At 37.6% G+C, this 25,078-nt stretch overlaps 2 protein-coding genes and 1 long non-coding RNA gene across 4 annotated transcripts; 2 read left to right on the top strand and 1 right to left on the bottom strand.

Annotated features, from left to right (window-relative positions):
* The first annotated feature begins 2,526 nt into the window (after window positions 1-2,526).
* LOC307169871 (uncharacterized protein) lies at window positions 2,527-9,214 on the top strand. The gene is made up of 6 exons (XM_079890753.1): window positions 2,527-2,808; window positions 3,203-3,514; window positions 4,871-5,188; window positions 6,077-6,222; window positions 6,357-6,385; window positions 7,335-9,214. The coding sequence occupies exons 1-6, from the start codon at window positions 2,763-2,765 to the stop codon at window positions 7,342-7,344; spliced, it is 861 nt and encodes a 286-aa protein (XP_079746879.1). The 5' UTR covers window positions 2,527-2,762; the 3' UTR covers window positions 7,345-9,214.
* An 8,607-nt stretch (window positions 9,215-17,821) lies between these two features.
* LOC307169912 lies at window positions 17,822-23,281 on the top strand. Its single transcript, XR_013823247.1, has 4 exons — window positions 17,822-18,177; window positions 18,626-18,702; window positions 22,114-22,216; window positions 22,298-23,281. It is a non-coding gene; the product is annotated as an uncharacterized lncRNA (long non-coding RNA).
* On the bottom strand, window positions 19,238-23,919 carry LOC307169861 (SLAM family member 5-like). 2 transcript variants are annotated; one of them, XM_079890707.1, is made up of 6 exons: window positions 23,864-23,919; window positions 22,762-23,082; window positions 22,264-22,560; window positions 22,082-22,195; window positions 21,348-21,415; window positions 19,238-20,763 (listed from the first exon to the last, which is right to left on the bottom strand). In XM_079890707.1, the coding sequence occupies exons 2-6, from the start codon at window positions 23,054-23,056 to the stop codon at window positions 20,710-20,712; spliced, it is 828 nt and encodes a 275-aa protein (XP_079746833.1). In that variant the 5' UTR covers window positions 23,057-23,082; window positions 23,864-23,919; the 3' UTR covers window positions 19,238-20,709. The 2 variants fall into 2 exon arrangements, with proteins under 2 accessions (XP_079746833.1, XP_079746832.1); XM_079890706.1 differs by having other exon boundaries at window positions 23,552-23,917.
* Between the last annotated feature and the right edge of the window lie 1,159 nt (window positions 23,920-25,078).

Genomic DNA, 25,078 nt, shown 5'->3' with positions numbered 1-25,078 from the left:
ACTGGACGCATCAGGAACAACAGGGGCGTAAAACTGTCAGGGGCGTATATCAACAGGTGTTACAATATATTCGGTTCCTGAAATATTTGGTTCCAATGGGTGGAGCTACCATGAATATTCACGAGACCATAGCGTGCATGGGCGGGGCGACAAATTCAAGCAAGTGGAACAGAAATGATTAGCGTGAGCGCCTCAGATCGCGTTTTGTCTTAAACTACTCCTAACTGTTCGTTTCTCACGAATGACTGAGATTAAGCTTTTTAAATGTGTATTATTGCATTTTTAAATAAATATTTACAAATATATTCTTGTGTTTTGATTCTGTCCCCCAAAGTTGTCTGTAGGCTATTATTGAAATAGCTTTAGGATGATAGCTCAAGACAACATAGGCTACTTGGAGTTGCATGTTGCATGCTTTGAATGTTGCTTTACACTCAACTGAAAATCTTTTTGATACACAACTGTCAAATGTTATCATAAATGTTAAGCTTCAGTTGCTTTAACAGTTGTTTTCTCTAGCAATGCTTTAGAACTGGTCAAATTAAGTGATAATTATTTCAATAATTGATGTATACATAGCAAGGTCCAACTAAAGTAATTTTATACTCAGTTTGTGCAATTTGTAGTTTTGAATGTACCATTCCAAAGGTAAGTGCACTTAATTGTAATAAAACAGAGACAAAACTCTAGCAAATTGATTCATTTAATTGAGTTTTTTTTAATTTGGCAATGCCAAATTTCAAATTTCTTTCATTGATATCATGCAAGGGAGTACAAAATTAAGGATGTTTGCATCTAGGGCAAATAAAAACCTCACTGTATAATATAGTATAAGACCTCATCTAAAAGTAGTATGTTTTGATCATGAAGAGACAGAGAAATCACTAAGTGTTAGGCTACTTAACACACCTCTCATTGTGAAGTTCTGTGCCCTTCTAAGAACATATTTTTTATGAGAAACCATGAGAAACCTTTCCAGATTTTTTCAATTCATATAAGGTTTTAAACATTTCCTTATCTATATTAACAGCCAAAATGACAAATTAAACAAAGATGATAAGATTTATTTATATGAATTGTTGTTGAGACTCATTATTCTTTTAAAACATAGCAAATTGGATGTTGAATGCTTCACAAACTATACGTACTGAACCAATTATTTATTGGCCAAAACTGTGTACAATAGTAAATTCCACAGAAATAGAGGTCAGAAAAGAAGTTTATCAGGTGTGTTGGGATATGGACATATATTTAAAAAGTATTCTCATTTAAATAATATAATACATATACTTTTTTATAATATAAAACAATATGCATAAAGTTATCTACCTATCCAAAATATGATCTAGACTGTTTAAAATTGATAAACAAAAACATCTACCTCAACGTATTTCTGTGTAAAAATTGAGTTTTTTAAAAGCATTTATTCATTCATTAACTCGAAATTATAGTAAGAGTGTCTTAAAATTACATATTTTATTCATATTCATCTGTAAAAACGAGAATGTTAGACAAGAGAAAAACATAGGATCAAGGACAAAATTAATACAGCAGGACTAATAAAATATTTACTATATTATTCAAATCTAAATATACCTTTCCTTAATATTTTGGTATACCCATGCCTTCTACACCAGTGTGTTTGTGTTTCACCTTTGATAAAGTAAAGGTTGTGTTGTGTATCAAAAGGATTTTCAGTTGAGTTCATATAAAGCAACATCCAAAGCATGCAACATGCAACTCCAAGTATGTTGTCTTAAGCTATCAGCCTATAATTTAAAGGCTATTTTAATAATATGCAGACAACTTTGGGAGACAATAAAAACAAGAATATATTTGTAAATATTTATTTAAAGAACAATCACACACCTTTAAAAATCCTTATCTCAGTCACTCATGAGAAACGAACAGTTCTATTCCATAGAATGTCAGCAACAACTAATCTGGGAAAATTTGGAGAAATATGCCTTTATTGTAGGTCTTGCAATGCTTCCTACAGAATCAGTTTAGTTCAGGTAAACTCAGAGTACTGAAACACAGGCTACAAAACGTTGAATTATTTATTAAATATATACGAGTAGTTTAAGCTTAACTTCGTTCAAATTTATTACCTGTTTTAAATAAATAATCCATAAAACAAAATGAGACGCTCACGCTAATAATTTCTGTTCCACTCGCTTGTATTTGTCGCCCCGCCCACGCAATGGTATCGTGAATATTCATGTTAGCTACACCCATTGGAACCAAATATTTCGTGAACCGAATATATTGTAACACCTGCTCCAGGTCTGCAGCCTCCCCATATATTCACTCCTCCTCTCACAGCAGCCGCCTACTCTCGATTACACTTCAGGCGAGGCAAAGGCGCATCCCAAACAAGCCTAATGTTAGCTAACTACCTGTCATAACTCAGTATCGCTTTACCTGTCCTGTCCTACCTGTTTCTTTGAAACCCGTCATAGCCTACTACACCTATCATTGGCTAATTTTCTTTCCTTGAATAATTCCCTCCTACCCGGGGCTGGAGTTGGAGCTGAGTCGCGAGGAGAGGGGGAAAAGAAGCACGTCGAGTTTGTCTGATTTGTCATAACCAAATGTTTTTGGCAAAACACGAATGAAGTTCTGGCAGCTCTTTAACGTAGCCTCATATGTTGTTTTTGACACAAGATTCGGTGCTTCGATGTCGAACTAACTTTCTCTTTCGAGTCGAATCACATTTGTTTCCACAAAATCTGAATTAATTTTTCAGTGGAAAAGTTCAAATGATTATCTTTATTTGGCTCGTATTGTGTTCATTCCTCGTGCTTGGTAAGACATTAGCCTTTTTGTTACAATCTCTCTGACGAATGTGATTTTGTATTGGTTTTGAATATCGGTAGGCCTAATTAATATTAATCGTCATGGGGTCTAAGAGTGACGACTGACGAGTCTGAAATATAGACGTACAATGATCTCTGTGTGCACATGTGTGTTGTATGATGTTTATTAAGTTGTTAAAGATCGTCCATGACTGAAAGTGAAAGTGTAAATCAGTGATGTTCTTCTGCTGTTTGTTAGCATGTGTTACTTTATGAATCCAGATATATTTCTGTACTTGCAATCTTTATGATCTGTAGAAAAACATTTTCACAGCATTTTTCTGTTGTGTTTTGTCCCTCTCCCACAGAAGTGGTTTATGATAAACTTTTCATTTTATCTCCAGGTTTGTCTGGCGTTGATACAGAAGTTTCAGTGATGGAGGGAGATTCAGTCACTCTAAACACTGATATTATAAAAACCCAACAAGAAAGAATGAAATGGTATTTTAAAGGGACACGCATCGCTGAAATCAATGGAGATCAGAGTAAGATCTGTGAAGATGATGCATGTTCTGAGAGATTCAGAGACAGACTGAAGCTGGATCATCAGACTGGATCTCTGACCATCATGAACACCAGAAACACAGACTCTGGAGAATATACACTACAGATCATCAGCAGCAGAAGTGAAAAGATCTTTAGCGTTACTGTCAATGGTGAGTGTCATTTAATAAGGTTTATTTTTAGGTTATGTTTAAAAGGTTAGTTCAATTGTCATCATTTAGCCTACTTACCCTCATGTTTTTCTAAAACTCATAAGAATTTAGTTCATCTCTGAAAAACAAGTGCAGATATGTTTAATGAAATGAAGGTTTCTGTCCCTCCATGGTGAATCTATTGTTTTTTCCCTTTTCATGTTTGGCATCATTTTAAATACCTCAGTGCAATTGCTAAAATGGTCTCAATTTCACAGTAGTCAAATGTAACATAACGCATATTATAAATAAATAAATTAGAGAGTACAGTGCTGCTGTTCTGGGTGGTGTCCCTTCAAGATGATAATCATTGCTTCTCTCCCCAAAACCTGGTGTGACTCTTTGGGGCACAATAACAGGCCCAACACAATTCCAAAAATATTGGTGTAGTAAATATTTACAACTCCTATTTTGTTCTGGTTTGGGTATTTAATGGAAACTGGCAAACAGTAATTGGGATTCTGTAACAAGAAAACCCCCGCTGTGTCAGTGTCTAGAGTCCTCACACACTGCTGTATGTCTCCCCACTGTATGGATTTCTCACTCTTAGATTCATCTTTGAGCAATTGATGTCATGTATTTATTATTTCTGAATTGGCTTCTTATTGTTTAATTGTGTAATTGGAATGATCTTTTTTTAAGTGGGCCATGCTCAGTTTGTAGCGGACCCCGTCCTAATGTTGGCCAAAATTGGACTGATTATTTTTAAGTTTTATTGAACATCACACATTCATGCAAGTGAACTGACTCCAGGCAAAACACCAGAAGAGACGAATAATAAATCAAGGGTACAAAAAGTGCATTAAACTTATATACACAAATGTATTGCTCTCTGTTGCATACTCACAGAATATGACCACAAAAAAACAAACACTCTAAACTTATACAGTTGATTATGACAGACAGAACTTATAGCTACTTTTACCGTCGACTGCTGAACATTGTGCAGAATTGTGCACTCTCAATTTTCAAAATAATACTCCCACATACCCCGATATAAGCTGTAAGTAGCTGGTTAAAGCTGGTAATTACATGGTTAATAAATTATGTTTGAACTTGTATACTTGTAACTATGTATTTTTTCATAACGGGTAATATTCATGAGGCTTTTAAAATAATTGGTTGCATGAATTCACAAACATGTATAGAGAAAGAAAATATGAATCAGGATGTGTTGAATAATAGTTGTAAGATCCACGAGACTCATGTATGTTTGTCTGATGAGTAAATGTGTAAATCAATGATATTCATCTGCTGTTTGTTTGTGCTACATTAACCGAAAAGTGATTTATGATGAACTGTCCTTTCCTTCTTCAGGTGTGTTTGTTGGTTCAGTTGAAGTGTCAGTGATGGAGGGAGAATCAGTCACTCTAAACACTGATGTTCAAACAAACCAACAAGAAGATATTAAATGGTATTTTAATGACATTCTCATCGCTGAAATCACTGGTGATCTCAGTAAGATCTGCACAGATGTTCAGTGTAATGAAGATACTGAGAGATTCAGAGACAGACTGAAGCTGGATCATCAGACTGGATCTCTGACCATCTCAAACACCAGAAACACAGACTCTGGAGAATATAAACTACAGATCAACAGCAGAAGTCCAAATATCTTCAGTGTTTCTGTCACTGGTGAGTCATTTAATGCATGTTTAAAAGCATTAATAATATTGAATCACATCATTATTGTTTTTTTTCTGTGTTCTGTGTATATTAATTCACACTGTCTAAAGAGGATTTCTTCAAAAACACATTTACTGTTGAAGTTGAATTTGTCAATTAAACTACATAAATTAATTTGGATTTAAAACTGAATCATTACCACTAATGTGCTGTGAGTTTATAAAATTGCTGCAGTTGTGTTCTGGTAAAAAGTTTCTCATAATAAAATCTCTGACCTTAGATTAGTATTTGATGTAAAATAAGTATGGCACAAAAACTGTTTAAAACAACTTTTGTTTTTTAGATTAAAGTTTAGAAAGGTGACATCTAGTTTAATCGGTTTCATTTCCACAGTTCTCTCAGGATATGTAGGTTTTATTTTCCTTTAGCAAGAAAGAACCAGTCTATGGAAGGCTTTGGCTTTAATAGCCAATATTCTGCAGGAAAACCGCAGACTTGGCAACAAATCTACAAAAGGACATGAAATCATGAACAAAAAAAAAAAAAAAAAAAAAGACATGACACTAGTAAGAAAGAAGCACAGACTTCTGATATATGTCTATGAGACTGTCTGCGCTGTTTTCACAAAGCATTTTATGTGGCATTATGAATCTTGCCATTTTTATATTATCAACAGGAAAAATGCATAAAATAGTGCTACTGTTTTGTGTTGAGCAAGCAGTGTTGTAATGCTGCCGTTCTTCAAAATCACACCAGATGGAGCCATTTATCAGTTAAATCAGAGTTAAATCAATATAGTCAGAAAAGTGTAAATATGACTCAGAGATATTGATAAATATCGACTGTATTATAATTAACTCTCTAGTCATAATGACTGCCTATCTTTATCTGTTCCAGATTCAGGTCTGTCTCCTCCAGATTTTCTACATTCAGGTGTTGTAGGAGGAATATGTGCTGGTGTTGGTGTTGGTGTTCTGCTTGTTGCTGCAGCTGTTTTTGATGGTGTGATTTACTATTGCAGGCTATCGAAGCAGGAAAAAATGGTATTACATACCGATTACTTAACAAGATTGAAAATATGAGTGGGAAAAGACTTGTTAAAATGTTTGAAAATTAATTTTTAGTCTAACTAACGAAAGTAATGTGTGTTTAATTGAGTTTGTTGTTGTTTAAACAGACATCGAGAAGCAGGACCAGCGTGATCAGGTGAGATTCTGTGTGCAGTAAATCTGTCTGCCTGCTGAAAACCCTGAGTTTACTACAGATTATATATATGAGATCAGTATATGGTGTGTCTGTAACACTGTGTGCATGTTGTGGCTGCAGAAAAAAATAACTGTAATGACAATAATAATTGACTATTTAAGAATTTGTACTTTAAGAACAGTTATATAAAAATGTTTATATTATTATTACATAATTATTTATATGATTTATATAATTATTTATTTAACATTCTGTGTATTTAACACCACTTTAGGTGTGTTGGAAACTCAGAATCGAAAGACCAGGAGACTTGGTTGTTTCTTCAGCAAGATTGTTTATTTAAAACACGAGCTGTCGGTCGCTGCAGTCACCAAGTCTGAATCTGTGAAATGTTTTCTTACAGTATACATTTAGGTGCAGGAACCAAAAAAGACAGGTTTAGGAACCGGTTCTAGACTGAGAGTGCTGCCCACCCTAATTCACTCAGCATATCTATTCAAATGCTGAGACCCGAGTACAGGACCGGCAGGACTCTCTCGTTAAAACACAAAATCCGAGAGCCTTTAAGAGTTTCAGTAAAACAGGACTGACCGGAGTCTTTTGCTAGAAAACTCTGATAAACATTTTAATAAATTTGGAATACCACAGGTGTAATATAAATGTAAACAGTAAGTAGTTTTTTGTCCTTTATTTTATCACTATGTAACCTGAGGTTCACAGATGAGGCACAAATTACTCCCAAACTAAATAATAAAAAATATAAAGCAAAAAGATCTTGCAACTTCATTTAGAAAGTAAGTGTCTTATTAGAACACACGGTTTACAATAGTATGATTCTCTAGTCTCTTGTGATTCTCTAGTCTCTTGTATTTCTCTTGTATTTTTGTGTTACTGAATCATCAACCCTGTTCATTTCTTTTACCATCGGTGAATCTGTGTTTTCTTACAGAATCATCTAGACGACTCGTCCCTTCATCAGACTGTACCTCTAATGGGGAATGCTGCCAATGGGATATCCTCTAATCCAACTGAAGCTGCTAAAGAGACATCACTATAACATTATGTTTTTTTAAAGCTGCAGTCCGTAACTTTTTTGGGTTAAAAATTATCCAAAATAAATGTTTGAGCAAGTACATAACCAACCAGTGTTCAAAACTCTCTGCTTGCCTTAGCTCGATTGAAAACGGTAAGCTTGTAATAATGATTTTAATTCCAGTGGTACTGATGGATTTCAGCGGGAAATTCGAGCATGTCTTTGCGTCATTACGTCACTTCTGTACACATAGAGAAGGAGTTTCGGCTAGTATACCATTATATAGCTATTGCGTGTGAGGATGATGGAGGAGGAGATTTATAGCCTTTTCTCACAGTACTTGATATAATTAAACTTATTAATTTGATGGTGGATCCAGAAAGGTTCAAACGACAATCACCAGTGACAACTGAGTTTCACCCGTTGTAAAATGAAAAAGACTTTAGACTTTGGATTGGTGAACATTCTTATATTGGTCATGCTTCCAAAAAGTATAATCTGTGATTCTGAATGCCAGTATCCACACCGACGCGGTGACTGACAGCCATACGGTCTCCTCAAAACATTGTGTTTATCCACGCTGTGCAGTGTCGAAGCGCATGTGGGTACGTACCAATAATTCCGCGATTAACTGCAATTGCAGATTTCGAACAGAGATGGCGACAAAGAGGAAAAACGCCGGACTGCAGCTTTAACTTCCTTAGCTTTACCAAGATGGGCGTCCCAAATGGCACCCTAAGCACTCGCGGTTTATATACTGTCTATGGGTCTTCCTCTGAGTCTGCACTTTCGTGACATAACGCCGCTTTGACTGTCAGGAAGAAGTCTGCTGCGGAGTGGGCCTCAGTGCGAGCTTGGCAAAGTTGTGCATCGAGGGCGCAAATCGACCACTCGCGAGCACCCTTCTGAGAGCTAAAATGACAAATGGGACACTCTACGGTCTCAGGGACTTAACGGACATGCGCACGGCCGCACGCGGCAGCCATTGTAAGTCCACAAGACCGAAAGTGCATATGAAGTGTGCCATTTGGGACAGGGCTATTGACTGCTGCACACTCTTGTACTGACATCACTTTCTAGAGAACAAGTTAGATTGATAGCGGCCTTGAAATGCTCGTTTCTACACCTAATTGGAAGTTCATTGATTTATTAGTTGTTGAAACAATTTGCAGAGAGTATTTATAACATTCCATGTCTAAATAGAAGCATTAATGACACTGGTGTTAAGTATTGTTACTGTCATGTTAAGCTGGAAAAATACTGTTTATCATGCTTGTCTGGAGGAATGTTACAGCACAATTTCTCCAGAAAAAAAAAACAAACTTGATAAAACAATGACATTTTTTTTTTTTTAAATATCCTTTATTGATTTTATATATTGTCATTGTAGAAATGTGTTTTTATCTGAAATTGTGAACAAATGTTTGATATATTTCCTAAATATATATATATATTTACTGATTCCCTTTTGGATTTGTCTTTTGTTTTGGTGCACATTGTACATATGTAAATGTTGTAAGAAATAATTTAAGTGCCAAAGCAATATTGTCATACACTCAACTCCTCACAAAAGCCTGTACCACAGATTTGACCATGATATCAACTGGACTTGGAGGTTTAATTTTTTTTTTAAGTCTATTTTTTTTATGTCTATTTAATGTAATTTTTTTTTTTTTTTTTTGTACAAATTTTGACAATGTTGTTAAAAAGTGCCTTGAATTTGAACCCACATGAAACACATCTGGGAAAGGAACTTGTCTGATAAATGCTAATAAAAACAGATTGGGTTCTTTGAGTTTGTTTGCCTTAACGATTTTATTTTGTAATATCAGAAATAACTGAACTAAGCAGAGTCAAGTGGACTATATTAGTGAACTATGCAGGGAATAGTGAATGAGGGTAGGCTATAGGGTGTGATTTGGAACAGGGCCTCTTATTGTCAACTAGGGTTGTGCCGATAGACGATAGTATCGTGTATCGACGATAGACAGAGATAGGGTTGCGCGATATGCTCCATTTTCATATCGTCCTATCGTCAGCCTGTGAGATCGGCGATACACGATATTATCGTGAGGGGGGCGGGGCTTATTTGATTATTAACTTGCTTATTTACTCATCAATTTGCTTGTTTTATTACTTCGTTTTAAATGAGAATCTTTTTCTATTTTGCTAGCAAAGGTGGAGTGTTTATTAATAGGCTAAATCAGGTTATTTCCTGGTATAGTGAGGTAAAAAAAAAGATCCTAATCATTCTTGTATCTGACCATTCTTGTATATTTCAACATGTCCTTTTTTTACGGAAATTTACGGACACACATGATCCCCTCATGCCGTTACTGATGCAGCATTTTGACTGTAGGCTGCTTCTGCACGAGATCATGAGAACACGTTTTAATTTATTGGGTCAAGAAAGAGTCGGAGTCTGCGATATGTCCTCCTACCAGTGCTCTCTCTGTCTGGATGCACTTCACTTATGCGCACCGCACTTCAATAAGCCGAAATAACGCGGGTTTTAAATGCCGGGAGAAATCAGAGGCAAAAATCTAAAAGTCGATCGGTAGCCTACTTACTTATGACTTGACTCTGATAAAGGAAAATGGGTTAATCCGTTTACATGACCACATGCATTGTCAGTTTATTCAGCATAATCGAGTTAATAACGTGCATGTAAACGCGATCATTCCCTGAAAACGAAAGCAGAAACGGACTGCGCTTTCACTGCATTAACTGCGCGTTCTCTCAGAGACGACGGTGGATATAACGGTAGGCTATACAGCATCTTAATTTACTGGCTTAATATTTCTCTTGTGGACTTACATTATTGACAGTGAAAAAAATAGAAGAATATTTCTTGTTAAACAAGTTTGAAGTTGCTTGTGATTTTCACAGGCAGAGTTTCACAGATGCTTCGTGTAGCCTACTAAAGACTTTATTAGGCCTAGGCGGCCTATATAATTTTATTGATATTATTATTATAATTAATATTTTGTAATTGTACTGTTTTTAGTGTTTTTACTGTCATTAAATATTTTGTTAATGTGCTATGGAAACAAAATACTGACGAACAACGATGCCGCGTCTTCACCTTGGCTCTGTATAAGAATGATGCGTCTGTTAAAACAAGCACTCTTGGCAATTTGTGAATGGATCACCTTGCAATTCAATTTCGTTGTGGGATGTAATTTTTTTCTGTTTTCAAAATATTTTCTTTGAGGAGTCCTCATACGCGCGCGTCGGTGACGTTGCATGTGTGGTTATGTGATGTCGCAAGTGTGGTTATGTGGTGAGATGTCGTTATGAATTTAGGCAAGGCAAATATAATTGTAACTATACTAGCTTCATAATAATAATAATAATGATTTAATACATTAATAGGAAAACGAGCCAATTATCGTATTGATATCGTCAAAGGCATCTGCCATCGGCGATATCTCTGTCAACCTTTGTTAAATCACGGCAAGGCTTGACATTAACAGCCGCCAAATGCGGTTGGATTTCAGCAGTGACATGTAACGCAGTCACTCCTATAGCCACTTTGGTGGCTTGAATTTTATAGGCTATTATGGCGAGTAAAAAGTGACTTTTCTAAGACTACACTGAAGAAGGCGAAGGAGCAGTCTACCCTTCTGTCGCCGTCAGTCCGTGTCTATTTGTGAATGGGATTGATAGAGACGTCAGACGACAGACCGGCGGCGACGTCACAGTAGTAACACCCAGAGCCATATGGCTCTGGTAACACCTTACGGCTACGTGGCGACGGTGTACGTGTATGGAACGCCAAAAGGGTCAAATTTCGCCATTAACGAAACGCCTTTCATTCTCAAAACGCCGGTGTTTAAGGCGTTTAAGACGAAAAGACGCCGCAAAGTACGGCGTTCTGTGGTACAAACGCTGCGAATTACGGCGTTTGCAAAGCAAAATCGCCATCATTATTGTCGTTTTCTTGATCCAGTCAACAACGCCGTTTCTGACGCCGCAGGCCATCCATAATGCGCCGTAATTTGCGGCGCTTCTGTCTGACAAAGACAGCGTAAAAAGCGCCGTTTTGTATAATTTTATAATCAGCCCCTCCCTTTTCTTCAAAGCTCAGCCCATATAATGAAGCAAATGGAAAGACATATGTAGTAGATTGTTGATCTGAATGATAGGGTTCTGTTTTTCTAACGTTGTTATGACTAGTGTTTGGACTTTTATCGTGTCATATTTTTTATTTCTTCATTAGGCGCGTGTATCCCCTTTTTCCTTTATCATATGGGCTGATTTTAGGTGGAAAAACAAGTTTTTTGTGACATGCAAGATTTATTTTATTAAAATTTAAATGGAAAAGAAAAGGCATGAGAGTCAGCTGTTTTTGTCAATTTACAGTTAAATATTTGACCATTTGCCTGAGCAACTTAATATAAGTAATGCATGGAATAAAAGCCCTACGTTGTTTAAATTGTTTTTAAACGTGCATGCATCCATTAAAGAGTGTAGGTTATATGTGTACAAAGAGAATCGCAATGCTGAAAAAACATTTTATTAAATAAAAGTTGCAGCGTAACTTCTGGATTTTAAATAAAAGTAAGTGTTTGTGGTACAGCCGTGAATCAGTTATTCACTGCAAACGCATCATATGAAGCACTATAGAGCTGGTAAGTCCCGCTCCTTCCGCTAATCCCCCTGGACCTCTAGGTTGAAAAATCGTCAATGCAAGTGAATGGGAGAAAATAATTATTTTCTGGTCCCGTTTGAATTTTGCCATGAATGTGAACATATGTTGTCTGTGAATTTTTTATATAACTTTTTGTGTAAAGAATGCTACAATTTAGCATGTAGAAGTTTGATACGGTTAGACTTTGTGTGAGAGCACTTTGTGGACTACAACTCTTCGCTGCTTTCGACGCGTTTGAAACGTCACCACCACTCGCACACGGACACTAGCTCACGGATCCCGCTAAACATGGCTGTCTTTGGTGCACTTCACCGCCTTCTTTCAGGGAGAGGACAAAATCGTTGAGGTTGGCGAAAACCACGGGTAAGTCAACTTTATGGGGTGACGTCACATAGGCGACATGTAGTCTTTCTCGTTTTGTCTTTTCCATAACTGCTAGCCGAAGAATCATATATACTGTCAAACTCGTAACATGAAAAGTTATATAAAAAATTCACAGACAACATATGTTCACATTCATGGCACAGTTCAAACGGGACCAGAAAATAATTATTTTCTCCCATTCACTTGCATTGACGATGGATTTTTTAACCTAGAGGTCAACTTGGGGTTTTATGGATGGGCGGGACTTACCAGCTCTATAGCGCGTGCTGCTCCTGCACCGCACACACACACACACACACACACACTGCACACGGAGTATGTGGGAAACGGCCGTAAGATCCACCTACAGTTCTTAGAAACTTAGATGTTAGGCCAGGAGCCAGGTCCACTCCTCAGGATGTGTTTGCTACCTTTTTTTCACTATTATTTCCTATTATCTTATACTTTGGGCCATCACAAGTTGATAACGACCACCCCCAACTCGGCCCCGTTTGGTCTCAGGGGCCAAAAAACACCCATTTTGGTATAAGCTTTTGGCGGAATGATGTAATTGTGAATATTAAGGTACTGCAGCAACATAAATGGCCATATAACCCTAAAATTTTGCATGGTGTATCCTGACACATAGGGGAAACTAGCAGAAAAAGATTCTGGGGATTGCTGCCTTTTTGCTGTCAAATATCACCCTCAACATACCCCAAAACACAAAAAAATGGCTGTCCGCCTGACAAATTGTCATCAAAAGTGATCATTTTCAAGAATTTTATTATATATATCACTGCCTCAAATGTACATGAAAAACTTCCCAAGTTTATAAGCTTCAATTTAAGTCCAAGATGACCTTTCTATCTAGAGGATTACAGCTGGTATAACCAAAGTTATCCACTGTACCTCAAATCGGAGAAAACAGAACTTTCAAGCATTACCATTCCATATGGGTTCCATAAGTCCACAAAGTCCTCGCAACACAAGGAATAAAGATGACTCTAGTGTGCAGTCTGTTATCAAAAAGCCAACCTTCAATAGAGTAAACGTTAGTAATGCAGGCAAACATTCTTTACAGCCAAATGGCGAAACTAAAATACAGCTCAAACATAAAATAGAAAACATTTCTTTGGTTCATAGATCTTTTTGCTGCTTATCCATGCTATACTTAGACTACTGGTCATGTTAGTGTATTGTATTAATGTAGAATATAAACTCTCAATCAATCTTTTTTCTCCTCTTCCTCATCTTCATCTATATTCGTATGGATTTCATCAGTCAAATCATCTTCATCTGTTTCATGCTCTCCATGATGGTGACCTCAAATGAAAACATTTTCATTACGACATCAACATCTAAACCTCTGTTAATTCTCAATAAGAACTTCTGTAGATGTGTGACAGAAAATAAAGTCAGTCTGATTAGTAATATAGTAATATTTATATTCTACACTAATACAATACACTAACATGACCAGTCGTCGAAGTATAGCATGGATAAGCAGCAAAAAGATCTAAGAACCAAATAAATGTTTTACATTTGAGCTGTATTTTAGTTGCCTTATCGGTCGGTCACTCTCTACGTACGTCGTGACCGACTGATAGGAATCATGCTAGAGAGGCCAATCTTTTGGCATGCAATCATTTGCATTAGCTGTTCAGCCCCGCAGGACGGGTATATAATGAGCAGAGGTGCGATTGCATTTCAGTTTTTTGCTGAACCTGTTCGTCGAGTGGTTTTCTTCTCGCCGAGAGAACCCCCGAAGATGTTCGATAGGGTCCGTGCTTTCCTTCTTGCAGCAAGGGCTGGAGTGAAGGCTGTCTCCCTCCACCCTCAAAGTACATGCTGCCGCTATTTCAGCTTATAACGACCACATAGATGGCAAATCAGTTGGAAAGCACGACCTGGTTGTCAGGTTCCTTAGGGGGGCAAGACGGTTGAACCCTCCTCGTCCCCCCTCCTTACCCTCTTGGGACCTTTCCCTGGTGCTTCAAGCTCTTCAGGATGCTCCCTTTGAGCCTTTGCAGTCAGCAGACTTAAAGCTTCTCTCTTTGAAGACTTTGCTGCTGATTCCACTGGCCTCTATCAAGAGGGTAGGGGGCCTGCAAGCATTTTCGGTTGACGAATCGTGCCTATAGTTCGGGCCGGGTGACAACGATGTTGTACTGAGACCCCGGCCTGGCTATGTGCCCAAGGTTCCTACCACTCCCTTCAGAGATCAGGTGTTAGGCTGGATTCCATATAATATGTGTGACCCTACGGGGATTCCATATGTGCATACTTCCACGCCTGCTCCTAATCGAAGCCCTGTGTATTTCCCTTGGGCTAAGTTACCCAATATTCATATGCAGTACAACCTTCGGGCTAGTCCATATGTATTTTTCCACATAACTCCCTCGAAGAAAGTGGCTTCCGTAGCGTTCCCCTTCCACAGAAAGGGCACGGTTTTCCAGTGTTATCCATAATCTCACTGTATGGGTTATCACGGAACAACAATGACAGATACGCTCTGTGTAAGCCCTTTCCTATCGTCCATCCAGGCAAGAAGGGGTACAGGCTTACACCGGGCACTGGATGGGGTCCAGCAGCTGTGGCGCTTTGGTAGGGATTCTTATCAGTCGGTCACGACATACGTCAAGAGTGACCGACCAATAAGGGAATGTCTCGGTTACATATGGTAACCCTCGTTCCCTGAGGCAGGGAACGGAGACGTACATCCCATCGTCACATCTGCTGCTGCCCGTCGGGGCGGCCAGCTTACCAGGCTTGGCTCCTCAGCAAAAAAGGAACTCACCTCGCAACTGCTGCTCATTATATACCTGCGCTGCGAGGCTTAACAGCTAATGCAAATGACTGCATGCCACTGTGTTTTGGCTCGTTTTAGTTTTACTCGAAGTAGAATGGCCTCTCTAGCGAGATTCCTATCAGTCGGTCACAACGTACGTCTCCGTTCCCTCCCTCAGGGAACGAGGGTTACCATATGTAACTGAGACAGTGTTGCCAGTAAGTTACTGTAAAAAACCCTTGAAAAGTCTAACAGTGTATCTGATCTCATAGTTTTACTGACGTTCAGCTTCTGAGTTAAACTGAAACCTGCTGCGGGTTATTTCTGTCTTTTTTTTTTTGTGGTGTGATCATTTGGTTGGACGGACCTCTTATATGTGAGACTGGGCATTCAGTGTGTGTGTGTGTTAGTTTGTAGGTGAAGAGTTCCTTCCTGTCCTGCTTCTATAAACCGCTTTGAACTTCAATCTACAGAAACATGGTGAGAAACTGTTTCACACAGAGACAGGAAAACAATTGAAACATGATGATATTTAACACTGCCATTCACAAGTTTAGTCTGTAAAGTTATTTAGTCTTTTGTTTTAAATATATATATAATTTTATATAAATTTGGTAAAAAATAAAACATTCACATTCTAGAGATTGTACTGGGATGCTTAGAAATCAGGATGTGAGTTGAATGTGCATTAAGTTGTTGTAAGTTGTTGTAAGCTTCAATGTTTCTGTCATTAGTCTTTCACTGCATTTTCTTTAAAGGTGAAATTTTTTGCCCCTTTTCACAAGATGTAATATAAATCGACGGTGTTCCCAGAATGTGTCTTTGAAATTTCAGCTAAAAAAAACCCCACAGATCACGTATTATAGCTGGTCAAATTTACCCTTTTTGAGTGTGAGCAAAAACGTGCCATTTTCACGTGTGTCCCTTTAAATGCAAATGAACTGCTTCTCCCCGCCTCCATTCGATCCTTTACACAAGCTTCATATACTCCAGCAATGACAAAACACGCAAATAATCTAACTTTTCCAAAATCTCAGAGATAACCAGTAGTGAGTGCAGCCTTACAGAGAGACTCAGGAAGAGGTTTAACTTTTAGACGCACCTGGACATTTCTGAATGGTATATATGTATACCATGTAGTTGTTGTGGAGTTACATTGATTCATCTCATCGAATTGCATGTACCGTCATGCATGTTTAACTTTTACACAAGTTGATGTCAATTTTCACGTTTTCTGGGTATGTAGATGCACCGGGGACATTGTTGCACTTAAACACGAGAAAAGTCAGATTTTCATGATATGTAACCTTTAAGGAATGTTAAAATCCACCAATAAAGTGTTGGAGGCACATCCTGATGAGTCACACATATCATCACTATAATAGTGTTTCCTGTTGAGTTCACAGTGATGATGCTGTTCTTCAAAAACACACCAGATGGAGCCATTCATCAGTTCAATATCATAACAATATAATACAACTGATGATTAATGCAGAAAAGTATCAAACATATCAAAGGACCTCAACTTTTGACCTTTACTCAAACCAACTAGCCATTCAACTGTGTGTTGAGCATAGAGAACTTGATACTGTAGCACAATCCCTTAGAATAATCAGCAATTTCTTAACATCTTGAGTGGGGTGTAGTAATCACTTCATTGGGGTCATTAGATGGACACCCTCGTTTCTTGGTGTTTCGTTGATAGGCCCACGACTCCTCCAAAGGGCTCAAAAGCAACACCTGGTGTCCCAGGTGCGCTCCCCTCTGCTTTTACCCCTCATGGTCATTTTGTGGCCCATTTGAGATCCTTCCAATTATCCACAGCCAGTTTCTGCTTTGCTCATCAGTCTCTGACAGTGACCTAACAGCTTGTCAGAAGGCCTGTCCTCTGACTCCCAACCCCTTCAGTTCACTGGTTGTTCCTGCTACAAAACCTCTGCAAGCAACCTCTACTGGGATCAACTGAGTCTGAGTACTTCAGCCTTTTACATTCATTCGCTTCACTAATTGTAGCCTCCCATGGCACAGTTCATTCCACAATGAACAGGGACTTTTGCGAGGTTGACCACAGGATCAGGTCCGGCCTGAAGTTAGTTGTGATTAACTGAGTTTCCGGTCTAGATCAACTTGCATTTTCCAGTCCTGGGGAAATCGTCCAGCAGGGTCGATTACTTTTTTTGTAGTTGGCTTCCATAGACAGTAATTGGCTTTCCATAAAAAAAGATGGACGACTCGACACCCCTTCACTCTCTTCCATTGGTGAAAAGTCAAAGTCCTAATATTGCGCTGACATCTTGCACTGATTTGGGACCTGATTCTGCTCAGTAGTGAGCGTGAAGTTTAGCTGCGATATCAAGGTCCCGCCCTCACTCTCACAGAGACGGTAAGTACAAAGTTTATTGCAGAGCATCTCTTGTCAGTGTGCAATAAACAGTTATGGACATGTAGAAATTGAAGTTGAAACTCCAAATCTTCTCCCGAAATTCCCCCAAAAAGTCAGTTGGACTACTTAGTTTAGAGAAGTAGGGTGGGGTTTATGACCTATACTGGGACCAGCCACCAGGGGGCGATTGAGAAGCTTTGGCTTCACTTTTCAGCACTTGTGCGGCACGCTTGTTGGCTTCACTGGAAGTGATGAAGCCTGCTCTTATGAAGGCAGTGGATTTTGAGAATCCATGCTTTGGAGGAGGAAGGGTATTGGTGGTGGTTCTCCTTACTTCCAGGATAATCTCCAGTTGTCCCAGGACCTGATTGTGCCTCTAGGTGTAAGGCTGGGAAAGACTGGTTTTGCAGCTGACGAGGATCTGCCTTAGCGTTGCTGGGGTTTGACTGAGAGGACAGGATCTTCTCCAGTCCACTGTTTTATGTTCTTGGGTGTGGGAAGAAGATCGTAGGTGTCTCTGATGATGAAGCACAGTCTGTTCCCTTCCATTTCCCAAAGATCCTTCCAGGTGAGTTCACATTTTCCCAGTTATTCCACTGTCCCTGTTTGGACTGCGAGACCGCCTCTCTGCCTCCTCTTGCTGCCGGACCTTGGCATTACCAGCTTTCTTCTCTGGTCAGATGTTGCCTTGTACCTTATGGGTCGGCTTGTCCCGAGTCCAAAAACCCTCTTCCCTGCTGCACCTGTCCTATAATGTCTCCATATCTGAGAGCAGATTTCGCTTGCTGTATGGCCTCAGTCGATGTCCACTTTCTCCCAGTTGCCTGTCTGGGAGAAGCAGCTTGTATTATAACTGGCACTTTAAAAGCTTTTTAATATACTTATATTAGATGGTGGAGCTGATTCCTGGTTATGATACTGGATCATGCTGTATGCATATGGCTTGTAGTATTATATATTATTTATTTTCCATTGTGTGTACTTCTCACCATTTTCCCTTACTGGACGATAAACAGGTGGGGGGAAAATCCTCAGACTTGCATTAAAGGAGGGACCTGAGCTATATAGAGACAGAAGATCACAGAGATCACAGGTTGGCTAGCTGGACCGATAAACAAACACAGAAAAAACCCTAGTATTATTGTTCTAGATGTGAAGTCTTATTTTGAACTCTAGATGGCGCTCTATACAGAGGCTGTTAGATTTAACTGCACCATTGTGTATAGCAAAAGGCCTATTTCTACATTTAAAACTAGTTATTTATAGTATCATAGCAGATGTTTTACCAGTGATTCACTTGCAGTGATTACTTAACAACTTACAAAAAACTGACACATTTTTAAACTGTGTGTGTGTGTGTGTGTGTAACAGTTTACATTTAGTGTTTAAGTTAGAAATTAAAAATCTGAATGTCAAATATTTTTCTATATTTCACCTTGAGTGAGTCCTGCTTTGACATGTGGCCACTCCCACCAGTGTCATATTACATAAAACAAAACATTTAATTTAAGTTTTGACCTTATTTGTTTACCTGTGGACATGTGCTGTTATGCTACTAAAAAAAGTTTGTTAGCATTGTTAGTTTCTCCTAAAACTGATGAAAAAGAAGTAAATTATTAACAAACATAAATTGTAAATCATACCTTGCATTTATTCATAAAATAATGACCAAAACATTGGCAGAACAAAATTGGATGACCTTTATACGAAAAAAAAGGTATCAAGAAAAGTTCTTCTTAGAAGGAAGTGTTACAGCTAGAAAAACAACTGAAACTAGCACTGCTTAACTGCATGATTGTGCTGTGTATAAGATGAGATATGCATAAGATATACAGTGTATAAGTAAAAAGGATCATAATGCATATGCACACAAGGCATATATTTTCTTATTTCGAACAATATCTGTGTTTGATTTGAGACCTTTTTGTAAAACATCAGCATTGATGGGATCAGTATCACCGGTGTGTTGTAAAGTAGTTTCTCTGTTGACCAGAAGTCATAATGGTTTCACGTAAGCAGGAATGGAAACAAAAACCTCAACCACACCTTAGAGACAAACACACACGTCCAGCAGCAGAAATGTGCTCGTGCACAAGCTGTTCTTCTACAGATCAAACCACATTTCTGTACTGACATAAATAGAGACCACAGCAAGGTGTCTGTTCCTTGCATCTACATCTTGCATTGTACGAGTAAAAATGTAAACACTCAAATGAATACTTAACCTTGAAACGCAAAGACTTTTAACAAGTTGTAAGTTTTATTTATATAACGCTTTTACATTGCTCAAGGCTGCTTAGTTACGAATATGCATATAATGCACACACATAAGGCCACATTATTGAAAATGCATATCAAACAGATACTGTATGTTTTTAGCTGGGTCTTGAAAGTAGATGAAATGTTATGGAGAGTGAGGGGTAGAGAGTACCATAGAAGCAGCAACACAAAATGACCCTTCACCTTTGATGTTTTTATGAGATCTTTTAATGAATCCATTGTTAGTCAAACTCAACCATTGACTAAGGGCCCTATCATACACCCAGTGCAATGCAAGTTTCAGCCCGATGCAGTTATCATTTACACGTCCCACGTTGTTTAAATAGCAAAGCTGGTCTGTTGGCATGTTGCTATTTTGAGGTGACTGAAATAGACTGTTGAATGACAACGTGGGCACACTTTTTCCACTTCGATGGTCTGCTTGCGTTTTAACCTCGCGCATGAGCAGATCTGTTTCTTCTCTGGAGAAGCGTTCAGTCTTTCCGCTTGCAAATTGCGAGAGCGCAACTGGCTTTTAAAGGGAATGGGAGATGAGACTCTGATTGGTTTATTTCACTTTACGCCCAAAACTTACCCATTACTCATTAGGAGAATAGAGATAACCCTTTTAGACTATGCGCTGGGCGCGCAGAGCATTTTTCCCCTCGTTAAACTAGCAAAAGTGGATTCGGACATGCACTAAGTGCACTTGCACCATGCGCTTTAGACCATGAGCTTAGATCCTTAAAATAGGGCCCTTAGAGTCTGAGGCCGTTGCAGGAGGATCCTAGTGAAATGATCACAATCTGGGTCTTGTACTCAGAAAAAGACTGAAGTTTAATCATCTTCTCGTTGCGATTGGTGCATAATCTACACATTCCTCCTCTTCAACTTTCTGTAAAAAAATGCATAAGACAAGATATAATAATAATAATAAATGTTATGTTTTTTTTTTTTTCAAAGTAACAAAACATCTGATGGTGCTGTTGTGTTTGAGATTTATGTGATAGATCATTATAATATGGATGCATATTTCCACCACATAAGAAAAATGCTCTGGTAAATTAGAGTTAAGACATAAGTCAAAATTGTGACACAGAAAGTCGATATCATGACATTAAAAAATCCCAAAATAAAAAAGTAAAAATTATGTCATAGCCTACTGTAATTTTGACAAAAAGTCACAATTTCAACTTTGTATGTGATATTTTCTTACCTTATAATACCTTATAATTTTGAATTTTTCATGACCAAGACCAAGATTGGAATTTAAATAATTGAATTATGCTCCTCAATTATAGTCCACTTCATGATTTGTGTCTCTCTCTCTCTCTCTACTACACCTGAAGCACAATCTTATGTGGTGAAAATGAGCTTCTATATTATAAAGACAAAATCAAATGTGCACACACTGATCTACATTTGATTCTCTGCTGAAATTGTACAAATACTCAACAAATGAACAATATATTGTCTCACCGATTTCTGTGCGCTTCTTTTGTCGAATGTTGTCTCCGCGTAAGTGATCTCATCTTCACAAGTCTCAACTGTTTGAACAATAATAGAACTGTGAGCATTAAAATATCAAAATTCAATCTTAAAAATGTTTTTTCACAATATTCCTGTTATTATTAGGGCTTTCAAACTTAAATAAATAAATGTTTAACTGCAGTTTTTAAAAATGGCATTAACAAATTGAATTTACCACACAAAATGTTCCTTAAAAAATGTGTTCGTCATAAATTTTTTAGACATTCTTTACACATAAATCAAATCAAATGGGATGTTTGACAAAAGTAAAGTATTTTACATTCGTTGTATTTAATCAGATTTTAGGCTCAACAAGCACAACAAAAGTCATCATTCATATAGATTTTAATTTGAACACCAGCATGTAAGAGAGTTCATAAAATTGAGAAAGCTTTTTTAAGTTTTTGAAAGCAGTGTTGATGCAGTTTGAAAAATGCAGAATCTGTCTTTGTTCGAGTGAGACGAGCAACGTTGTCATTACCGGTATATAGAAATAGACATGCATTATGATATGAGTGTAATCTACAGAGAATAACTACACACATTAGTTTGGTTTTGTATAATGTTTAACTTCAAAATGATGAGAATAGTTTTACTTAATTGATTAAATCAGTTGACTGGTTTAGAGCATATTTTCAAAATATTATTTGTTATATTAATTATTTAAAAGCAGTAATACTTGCCTTCTGTGTCAATTGTTCTACATTTCCCGCAGACCCAGAAGATCACAACTGTAGCAACAATCATCAGAGATCCAGCAGAGATCAACACTATCAGAGACACTGAGACTGGAGGAACTGAAGGAGAGAGTCATTAGTGTGAGTGAATCTGTAAACACACACATATATCATCAGAGCTGTGGTACCTGCACATGTGTGACAGAGTGTGTTGATGTCCAGATGTGTGGTCTGGTTGCTGATGGGATTGTTCAGCACACAGCTGTAGGTGTTTTTATCCTGATATTCCACCTCCAGAGGTAGAGAGAGACTGATGCTGAGATCACACACACTGATGCTGGACAATACACTGATTCCTGCGTACCAGGAGAGAGTCACATCACTCACATTCAACACTGATGAACACACCAATGAACAATTTGATGATGATGATGATGATGAAGAACATTGTGAAGAGTTACTGATGACAGGAACAGGCAGACGAGCTGAAAAACATGAGAGAATAAAGAGAAACATGAACATTCAGTCTAGTTTAGGTGTTGTGAATTGTAGTAAATCAGTGTTGTGTTGAGTGAGTGTTTAGTGTGTTCACGGTCTCTGAATGTGTCTGTCATCTCAAACTTTAAAATTATTTAACGTATGAATATGTAAATAGAATGTGCATGCTTAGATAAATGACGTCTCACCATAGACAGAAACACTGAATGTTTTTGATGATTTTTTCGCTCCACTTATATCTAGTTGATAAACTCCAGTATGTTCAGTTGTGGTGTTTGTGATGATCAGAGATCCAGTTTGATCGTCCAGCTTCAGTCTGTCTCTGAATCTCCCATCAGGAACATCATCATATGTGGAGAAGTTTTGCTTCTTTGTATTCATTTTAGCTATTAAAGATTTTTCAGGTCCAAATTTCCACAGTATATCATCGTCTTTACGTATTTCAGTAACATCAGTGTTTAGAGTAACAGAATCTCCCTCCATCACTGACACTGAATCACCAAACACACCTGGAGAACAGACATATTTACACAGATTAATGTTTCTGATGGTTTATAAAGCCTGAAATCAGATGCAGATTTTATCATTTAAATGCAAATATACTTAGCAATGATTGGATAACTTAACTATTGCACCAATAAGAACTAAATTAAATGTATATCTTATATCTGTATATCACCGCAATATGGACATTCCTTTGACTCAGATAAAGAAAAATAAAATGTGTAAAATGCCAAATGTATTCATAAACTGCTACTGTAAACTGCCAAATGCTACCGTAACAGAGATACTGAGATCAAACAGAGAAAACATTGCAGAATCGCTTACGGATTGCTTGAGAATGAATTCAAAGTTAGTAGATTTCACAATAATCATAATTCATCGATACATAACAGCAGATGAAAATAATCTCATTTGAAAAGTTTTACTCTGAAATGGAAAAAGAAATTAAGCCATGAAAATGTTTTTATAACTCACCGATCAGATTCCACAAGCATGGACAGAAAATAAACATGTGAAACATGTTCTAGTTTTGAGTCTGATCTAATAAAACTTCCTGCTAAACATACAGCAGAAGTGTTGATGTGATGTGTGAATCCTCCCACGACACAGTCTGACCCATTTACATAATAAACTCTAGTTCATCTTGCTGTTATTAAGACTTTAACTGTTCTTAATGGGCAAAATATTCCTTATTTTTGTCATTGAACTTGCTTTTTGTACGATACTCTCAGAAAACATGGTGTAAAAGCTTTCACTGTGGTGGTACGCTTTCTAGAGGTAGCCTACCTTATTTACCCCTTAAAGGACGGTGCTCTTTGACAGTATATTGTCCCCGTCACTATACTGGGGCGTTAGGACCCACACAGACCACAGGGTGAGAAGTACCCCCTGCTGGCCTCACTAACACCTCTTCCAGCAGCAACATCCAAGTTAAACTGTTTTGGAACAGCCCGTAATATGTAGGTGAACTGGTGAAAGGTGAGGGCATCATATTTGGGTATAAAAAGAAGCATCTGCCAAATATGGGTCATGGCTCACCACTTTGTGCCAAATATCATGAGAGAATTCTCAAACAATTCAAAAATCACATTTCTCAATTCAGGATTACAAAGTATTCAGGTGTTTCACCATCTACCATATATAATACTGAATCAAGAATGCATCAAGAAATGAAACTTGGATCTCTGTTACTCAAGGAAAGGTGATGTGACACAGTGGTAAACATGCGTCTGTCCTAACTTTTTTTGGAGTATGTTGCAGCCATCAAAATCAAAATTTGTTCATATTTACAAAATAAATATAAGTTGGTCAATGAAAGCACTGGAAATCTTTTCTTTGTACTTTTGTCAGTTTAATGAAGGTTGATGAATCAGAAAAAGAAAAAATATAAATATTTCTGGCTTATGTTTTATCATTTACTCAAATATCATATTTTAACAAATAATTATTATCATGTTGATGTGTTTCTCATTACTATCATTTTGATGATTTTACTATTAAATGTATGTTTAATACTTTTCTTTTACTGTATGCCTCACATGTAGCTGAATGTCTTAGGGTGAATTTTTGTGCTTGCTGTTTAGATGAGGCCAAAAGACTGTAAGTAGACCACAAATGCTCACCTGCATGTCTCAATAAAGTGGTAAATGAATGTTACTGTATCTGAACATCTTGCAGGATACGGGCTAACACCTCAGAGTGTGAAAACATGAAAAGTTGTTATGTTTGTGTCTTCAGTGAAAAGTGTTTTAACTGTTCATTTTACACAGTTTCTTTATTAAACTTTTAATCCTGTTTATGGATAAATTCATTTTACTCTTCATTTATTATTTAATTGTCTGCTGCTAAGAAATAAAATTGGACTAAAATCATGACTGGATCTCTGACTGGAAAATTACAAATCATAGAATATTGACTTTATTTTCAAGTTTTTTTTTAGAAATGCCAGAAAGCCTAACCACTGATTTTTAAATTATGCATATTTTTTTCCACATTTTTAGT

This window comes from Squalius cephalus (genome assembly GCF_949319135.1).
Source record: "Squalius cephalus genome assembly, chromosome: 13".
NCBI lineage: Eukaryota > Metazoa > Chordata > Actinopteri > Cypriniformes > Leuciscidae > Squalius > Squalius cephalus.
The sequence above is the reverse complement of the archived record's forward strand: the minus strand, read 5'-3'. Positions and strand labels throughout refer to the sequence as shown.

Excerpts from the sequence above, each read along its gene's own strand:
- LOC307169871 (XM_079890753.1), top strand. The coding sequence starts at position 2,763 with ATGATTATCTTTATTTGGCTCGTATTGTGTTCATTCCTCGTGCTTG. Across the intron at positions 5,189-6,076 it reads CTTCAGTGTTTCTGTCACTG|ATTCAGGTCTGTCTCCTCCA; the intron begins GTGAGTCATTTA and ends TATCTGTTCCAG. Across the intron at positions 6,223-6,356 it reads TATCGAAGCAGGAAAAAATG|ACATCGAGAAGCAGGACCAG; the intron begins GTATTACATACC and ends TTGTTTAAACAG.
- LOC307169861 (XM_079890706.1), bottom strand. The coding sequence starts at position 23,597 with ATGTTTCACATGTTTATTTTCTGTCCATGCTTGTGGAATCTGATCG. Across the intron at positions 22,196-22,263 it reads ACTCTGTCACACATGTGCAG|TTCCTCCAGTCTCAGTGTCT; the intron begins GTACCACAGCTC and ends TCTCTCCTTCAG. Across the intron at positions 20,764-21,347 it reads AAAGAAGCGCACAGAAATCG|AAAGTTGAAGAGGAGGAATG; the intron begins GTGAGACAATAT and ends ATTTTTTTACAG.